The 8,044-nt window shown below is 40.4% G+C and overlaps 1 protein-coding gene across 1 annotated transcript in view; it reads right to left on the reverse strand.

The window, feature by feature from the left end:
• Window positions 1–3,057: 3,057 nt before the first annotated feature.
• Window positions 3,058–8,044, reverse strand: part of LOC104809809 — a 22,324-nt gene continuing 17,337 nt past the window's right edge. Inside the window, exons 3-7 of the mRNA XM_010535886.1 lie at window positions 6,557–6,693; window positions 5,845–6,450; window positions 4,275–5,047; window positions 3,930–4,026; window positions 3,058–3,828 (exon numbers count right to left, since the gene is read on the reverse strand). Of these exons, the coding sequence (XP_010534188.1) occupies window positions 3,058–3,828; window positions 3,930–4,026; window positions 4,275–5,047; window positions 5,845–6,450; window positions 6,557–6,693 (2,384 nt within the window). The remainder of the gene's footprint in view (window positions 3,829–3,929; window positions 4,027–4,274; window positions 5,048–5,844; window positions 6,451–6,556; window positions 6,694–8,044) is intronic.

The following is an 8,044-nucleotide window of genomic DNA, read 5'->3' on the forward strand; positions in this document are numbered from 1 at the left end:
TCTTTCCCTGGAATCCCTGACGATAATACGACTGCTTTTACATGCAATCCAAAAGTCCACTAATCAAGTAAAAAGTAAAATAACGCGAGCAGAATCAGGAAAACTTGAAAGTATAAAATCTGGGAAGAGTTCGAACCACGAAAAAGCAGTGCAATCCGGAGGGCCGACGGTGTTGAGGCCGATGTTGAATATGAACCTTGTACATCCGCCTCCGTTTGAATATGAACCTTGTACATCTGTTACTCATCTTGGTGCAGCAAGAGACACAAGCCGCATGGCCATTGTCACACTGACGACAAAACCACATGGCTACTGCTGTTAGTTCTATAAAAAAAAAAGCTCCAAATATGTATTTTAAATGCACACAGGAATAACCACAGAGCAAGATTTCACTTCCTTAGCTAAAACACCAATCTTTGACTGCTAGTCCAACAGAGACACCATAACTAAATCTAAGATGAGCGCTATCTTCACGTCCTCCATTTACGAAACAAATATCTGTGGCTAGAATCTTCGTAAAAAATCTCTGCGTTCGAAAACATAGAGAGACAGGAGAGAAGAACCAGACCTAAAAGATGGGACGGATGGTTGAGGTCGATGTTGAACCTTGATCCACCTTCTTTTGAATATGAACCTTATACATCTAGAAAAATCAATAAAGAAAGTCGAAAGGAAACATTCCCTTCTCTTCGCAGGCAAAGTTGGAAGAGAACAGAAACTATATACTATTAGGGTTGTATTTGGGAGAGAATGAGAAAGAGGAGAGGCAGGGGAATGAGATCTGAGAAATCCCCCGCTTGGCGAACCCTATTATATATAGCAAAACTATTTATATTTATTATTTACAGTTAGTAAATCTCGGGAGTGCCACGTTAAAAAGGAAAATCGTCTCGAAAAGTTGAGATACAGATGGAGACGCATAATAATTTCACTTTCCCCCTCGATAAGCACTCCCCATGTCCCTATTTTCAAAACCGTTCAATAAATAAGGGGATCCCCATTTATATTCCTGCGGCAGGTTATTTTCAAAACCGTTCGATAAGCACTCCCGCAGGTTATTTTCAAAACCTGCTTGTCTTGCACAACCTGCGTCATAAAACTTTTTTCCCGAATTTAATTTCTGATATTGCAAGTGGGGACAATGGGTGTTATAATGTGTGTTGATGAGATTGAGAATGTCGGACGAGAGATTGAAGCATGGAAAGCGAATATGCAGAAAACTCCCACCATTCAAGGCCCAAAAGCCGAAAACTAAAACAAACCCAAAATAAAAGTCATCTCCATTCAAACCCTAAAAATGTAAAAGTGACGACGGGACGTGTCTGAAAAAACAGTTTATCGTAAAGCGTGTAGACGGCGGAATTCTTGGCGAGTCGCAGTTTCCACATTTGATAGGAAAAACGGAAAGGAAAAGGCTAAACTTTTACATATTTTACATATCAGAGGTTGAGGTCCAGACCGGCGAAAACGCAAATCTACTCGAAGATGTCACCGTCATCATCTGAAGAACGACGTTCGTCCCCGCGGCCGGGAAAGGAAAAAAGAAGAAACCGGGACCGTGGTGAAGCGAGTGCTTCAGCGGCGCATGCTTCATTGGGACATGTAAGTATATCGAAAATTTCCCATGATATCACGGGTTTGCGGAAACGGTCTCATGGAGCGAAGTGTATATTCTACCCTGATGCTCTAGGGTTTAGGGTTTAGGGCTTGCTTAATAGTCAGAAGGGTCGTAGTGGATAATAGTCGGAAGGGTCATAGAGACATACATACGTAGAGAATCAGGAGAGGGTCATCATGAATCCGGAGGGTCGTAAAGAATATAGAACGTATTTTAGCAGGTGGGACCTTAGTAGGTCGTAGTGAGTCACATGCGTCGTAGTCTCATTTTTACCTCACTTCAGGAAGATATACGTTTGGTGGAAATTAGATGTTGTTCGTATCAGATGAGGTTTTCCGACACTTCGGTTTTATGTTTGTTCATTCAGTTGAGGTTTCTCAAGTTTTCCTTTCTCCTTTGCTTTATTTTTGTCAATTTTGGCAATTTTAGATGAGTTTTACAGCTGAAGGTTCCTGGAGTGCTTCAATTTCTAACGGAAGATCAACTTCGAGAAGAAGGGAACGAGCTCACTGTGTCGGTATACCGAAGCATTGTGTTTGTGGAGACAACATTGTGACACTTACATCAACAACTAAGAACAATCCAGGAAGAATGTTCTATTGTTGTGCTTCTCAGGAGGTATTATGTCGATGTCTTATATAAACCTGTTGATTAAAAAGCTTGGTTTCTGAATTTATGCTTAATGTGTTTTAGGGTAATTGTTCTCATATTTTAAATGGGTTGATGAGGCTGTACTTGAAGAAGTTGAAGTCCTTGGTGAGGTGCTAAAGTTTGTGAGGTTGGATATGGATGCACAGAATCAGAAAATTCGGAAGTTGAGTACCAATGAGGACATGGCGATGTTGAAGAAAATGTGTCTTGATGAGATTGAGAATATCATAGGAGAGATTGAAGCATGGAAAGCGAATATGCAGAAAGCTTTCGTCGTGTTCATCGTTATAGTTGTATCGGTTGTGTATTATTATGTGTTATTGCGTTGACAACCAGTCAGAAATGATATCAGGTTTTAATGCAAGTTGTATATTTTACGTACAGTGATATAAAAAGAACGTGCACATTTAAACAATAATCTTATTGTTCCCAGGCGGTACTCGTAATCTAAATGCAAGTAACGAAGCGTCGTGCAATAGGCAAGTGCAACATGCGGAGAGATCAGGGAACCTGCCTAACAACCTGCGGGCGTGAATAATAGAGAAAACAAACAAGGTACGCGAAATTGAAAAAAGTCGGTCTTCTGATAGCTCTTCCGGGTAAAGCACAAAAGAGGGTAAAAGGAAGCAGACGAACAAAGACGAAGTAACTTCGGTGGTGGAAGCAACACCTTCTTCCAACCACATAACGATATATTTTGGGCCGTAGCCATAAGTTTTGGGAACAAGATGCACTTGTGAAGTAGTTAATAAAAAAAATACTTAATTACATTAGAAAAACGAACGAGTTTAACTATCAGTAACATTAAAATCAGGGGTTTCCAACTTCTTTTCAGGTCTGATATCAAAATCTGAACCTTCATAATTTGACATTTCTTCCTTCTCTGCCTTTGCTATTTGGTTGTCAGTGTCACGCACATATTCAACAGTAAAATCCATAAGTCTTTTTGACATCCAATACCGTATCCTCCATATGTGGTCGTTGCTCAGTCGACCTCCTCTGAAATCAACCCCTAGGGCATGGCATTCGATAAATTGAAGTGCGTATACACCGCAATCAGCCCCACCAACCTGCCGCGGAGTATCCGTCTTTAGAATAATCTCATACGGATTATAATCGGGGGGATCAGAGGGATTTGACAGATGAGTGAACGTCACGGGCAGAACCAGCGCAAAATGCTTGACGTTGTTCCAACGTTTAATGTATACTTCTGGTTGCTGAGGAAACAAAGAATCCAAAACCTCAATACGTCGACTTCTCGGATGGATACACAGGGTGATCCAATGATCTCCACCGGCGTGAAGGACACTATAGATCGTTTCCAGTTCACCCAAGTGTTTCCTGGTAGCGTATGCAATTGGGAAATTGCCTGAGAAGTAGGAATTCAGACAACTGTGTAGTTCTGAACCTTTGAGACAGGAAGATTCACATATCTTATCATACACTTTCTTGATACGATTATTGAATTCCAAATCCATAAAAGCGATATTGGTCTTAGGAAATAGCTCAGGTTGTGTCTTCAACATCTTCCTGAGCAATGCTAGGTATGCATCGATGTGCTGCAAAGCATAAAGAAAGAAGATGTAAACCCCAAAGGTACAAGGTGAAAAGTCACGGTGAACCACAGGAATTTACGAACAAAATGTTACGGTGAACTTACAGCATTGGACAGCTGAGAATCGGTCTTATACATTTCTTCGTAAAATTTCGGAAAGACAGGAAATGGTGTATCGAGCAAAACCCAATATCCCGCACACCTGAAAAAAAAATAATATAACAATTGTAAATTTAAACAGTCCGTCCATATTATGACATGCAGGTCAGGAAGCAGGACCTTCTGTTATGTTAACATTCAGGTCATAAAATGCAGATTTTTAAATACAGGTCAATAATCAGGATCTGTAATTAGGTCAACATGCAGGGCCTTCTGTTACGTTAACATGCATATTTTAAATGCAGTTTGACGAGGCAGGACCTGCATTAGGCTTAAAAACCAGAAATGTACCTATTCTCATAATCATGAAGTCTTTGGCGGTCTTCCTCGGTCGTATAATAAAGTGGATTGTGAGACATCGCCTGGTCCTCCCACTGCTTCTCCCCTCCCATCTGAATATCTTCTTTCCCCTTGTTTTTGTCCTCCTTCTCCTCTTCCTTCTTCTTCTCCTCTTCTTTCTTGTTTCTGCCGTCCTCCAACTCCTTCCTCTTCCCCTTCCCCTTCATCCTCTTCCCCTCGTCATCAATAGAAGAAGAACCAGAGGTTCGACGTGGCCTCTTTCTCGGGCGTGTCTCACAGAATGCACTCAATGAAGGATCAGAACGAGATATTAGAATCTGAATATGTCTTTCCAACGACATAAGCCTATTGTCCATAGAAATCACCCCATTTACCACAGTCATAAGTCTTGATTCTAAAGACACGATCCTGTCACTCATTTCCTGAATTAACGACACGACATTCACCCCATCTTTCTCCTCTTGGTTCGTCTTCTCCTCATTAAGGGGACCCTCAATGATCACTGGTGTGTCTCCCTTAGTCTTCTCCGTCGCTCCCTTCTCATTTTTCTGCTCCTTCATTGTCTTCTCTGATTTCAACTTCTTGTTATTTTCCTTAACCACCTCAGTCTTTTTCCTTTCAGTGACACCCCAATCCCCGACAGAAAATCGATGTTCTTCTTTGATAAGTCGCAAAATACTAGAGACAATAGGGTCCTCGACTTCATCATCGTAACTTTCGATTTGTTGTCCACTCAGAAGATGCCAATGGATGAGATGGTCATTCTGTAGAAAGTATAAAGAAAAACACCAACTGAACAATAAAAATAAATAAATAATTAAACGTGGTTCTATGGAGAACCACATGGCGAGGCACATTGATGAAGAGACAAAAGTTCCTTCATGGGAGGCGGTGATGCGACAGATGTTGGAAGACGACTGGATTGGAAGACTCAGCCGTAGGGGTGGGCACGGGTCGGATACCCGGGAAAATTGAGAGATTTGGATTTGGATCTGGAAGGCTCAGGCATTTAGCTATAAGATTTATATCCGGGATTTGGTATTTACGAGTATCCAGGGTACGGGTATCCGGAATAATGGTCGGGTATTGGCGGGTGCTTTTTGTGTGTTCTGAATAACGACGACGTTGTCGCCTTTGTCAGGAGCGCCCAGCAAGTTCTGGACGCGATAGTTCATGGTGGTGGGTGGGAATCGGATGCCGCCAAAATCCCAAGGAGAGAGAGAATGAAGTTGCAGAGAGCGTGCAAATACAGAGAGAGAGAGGGAAAGACCAGAAAGAAATTGAAGAAGACGATGGTTCGAAGACCAACAGAAGAAGAAAGAAAGAGAATTTTAGAAATTTTCTGTTGTATATCCATCAAAATGAAAAAACATGGTGCCTTAAAAGGGAGAAAAGAAAGAGACCATACAAACACAGAAACACTAACCAACTGAACCAAACCAAAATCAACTAAACCAACATTTAACCATAAATCTATATTCTAATAACCTGCAAGTCGTGATGGAATGACCAGAAGATGATTACGAAATATATATAAATCATTTTGAAAAAGAACATGTACCTCGGCGGCCATTGATTCTGCATCCCTCATCGTCTTCATAGATGTGTGATTAAAATTAGACCATCGTAAGTACACAGGTTTTTCAGGATCGTGTTTCTTTGATATTGACATTCCAAGCGTCGGGATAGCAGACATCGCCCAATACTGAATTGCAGGGAGGAATCCTTTGCAGATGTAGTTTCCCTTCGGATTCTTGATATGATCTGTTACTGTATTTATTGATTTCACCAAGAAATCAAATGCAATTCTGCCCCATGGATAATGTCTACATACCACCACGTTGCAAGCAATCTTGACAAGGTAATCGGGTATAGCGGTTCTTCTATCCAATCCCATCAAAATCCCGCCAATCAATATCAGGTTAACCAGCTTTTCTCGGTCTAATGCAGTATATCCTTTCAAATGCGGCAGGGCTGCTTTAGTCAGATTCTCGGTAGACAGCTTCATGTCACCACTTTTACACATATCAGAAAATGCCCTGGTACCATAATCATTTGGCACTTCATCAGTATTTGTGGCACCGCAAACCAGTGACAGTAGCAAATTCTTCCAAGGAGAACCGGAGAGGCTTCCCGGCAAATACAAATCACAACTCATGTTTCTTTTCTGTTTTAAGTCGGCGGCACAGAATAAAGTGGACAAGGTATTGCGAAAACCTGTATCCACAATCATATATATGAAATAAAAATCCAAATGTGGATTTTCTGAAGACTTGTAATTCATCTTCGTCAAACTGTTCATATATTGCCTTCATGACGTTCCGGAACTGGCAAACTGGGAGGAGCTGATAATTGAACTTTTCGTCACCAGTTAACAAATCAAGAACAGGATTGAAGACAGCCATTAAACCTGCAATCAAATCACATCATGAAGGGTTTATCCTGCGCACAATGCAGGCTTGAGGGAGACCTGCGCACAATGCAGGCTTGAGGGAGACCTGCGCACACTGTAGGCTTGAGGGAGACCTGCGTTGTGCGCAGGTCTTGAACCCCCCCAAGAACTACAGCATGTAGGTCATCCCCAAGACCTGAAGATTGAAGGCGAACCTAACTCTGACGAAGGGCGAAATATACCGATTTTTGCTGAAGTTGAAGACGAAGTGGGGTTGCAAGTCAGTCGAGTTTGCTGGTACGAAAGAATAACTTAACGACGATGATACTGAAGATACGGCGGAGGATTTAAGTTGAAACTTCTGGAAAATGGAAGACTTAGCCGCACGAAGAGACATAGACGAAAACGGAGATAAATTTGGGAGAACGAAAGGTTATTTATTTACTGATAGTAACTAATCCTAAAACTTAGGGTTTACTGTTCGAAAAAGCGGGTACACGAAACGTTTCGTGTCAGAAGCACGTTCCACGATCTATAGCACGCAAGGACCTGCAATACAGGTTGGCAGGTTGCTACTCAAGGCCTGTTCCTCGAGATTCAGGACCTGCAATAGCATTGGTGGACCGAAAATTTTTAAAATTACCAACATACGGGTAGGGATGTCAATTAAGCCCGGAGCCCGAAACCCGGTCTCAACCCGCCCGAAAATAATAAGGACGTGGGCCCATTAAATTTTTTTCTAACCTTCACTTCTCTGTGATTACTCTAACTTCTTTTTAACCATATTACATCATATATTGGATAATCTTTCTTTTGTATTATTTTTTTCTACTAAATCAAACCTGATACTTGCTATTTGATTATGTTTTTTTGCTTTATATTTTTTTTCTCACTTTGAATTGGTTTTGTTTCATACTAGTGGGTTGGATTTTGTTCATCGATGAGCATAAACAAACACATGTGCTACATTTATATATGTGTGTGTATCTTTAAACCAAATGCCGAAGTTTTATCTTGGTTCCAATTAACACTTTAAAATGACAGAAGTTTTTATTTTTTTTTAACCATATTACATCATATATATATATATATATATATCAATTTATATTTTTTTTGAAAGTGTAGAAATTTACATCATATAATATCTTTTTATACTACGTTTGCTTATTTTAAAATATTTAATATTATTATTATTATTGTTATTATTATTATTATTATTATTATTATTATTATTGTATTATTATTATTATTAGACTTAGCCGCACAAAGAGACGTAGACGAAAACGGAGATAAATTTGGGATATCGAAAGGTTATTTACCTAAAACTTAGGGTTTGCTGTTCGAAAAAAAGGGGTGAGGAAACGTTTCG

This window comes from Tarenaya hassleriana, unplaced genomic scaffold (assembly GCF_000463585.1).
Source record: "Tarenaya hassleriana unplaced genomic scaffold, ASM46358v1 Cleome168, whole genome shotgun sequence".
Classification (NCBI taxonomy): Eukaryota; Viridiplantae; Streptophyta; class Magnoliopsida; order Brassicales; family Cleomaceae; genus Tarenaya; species Tarenaya hassleriana.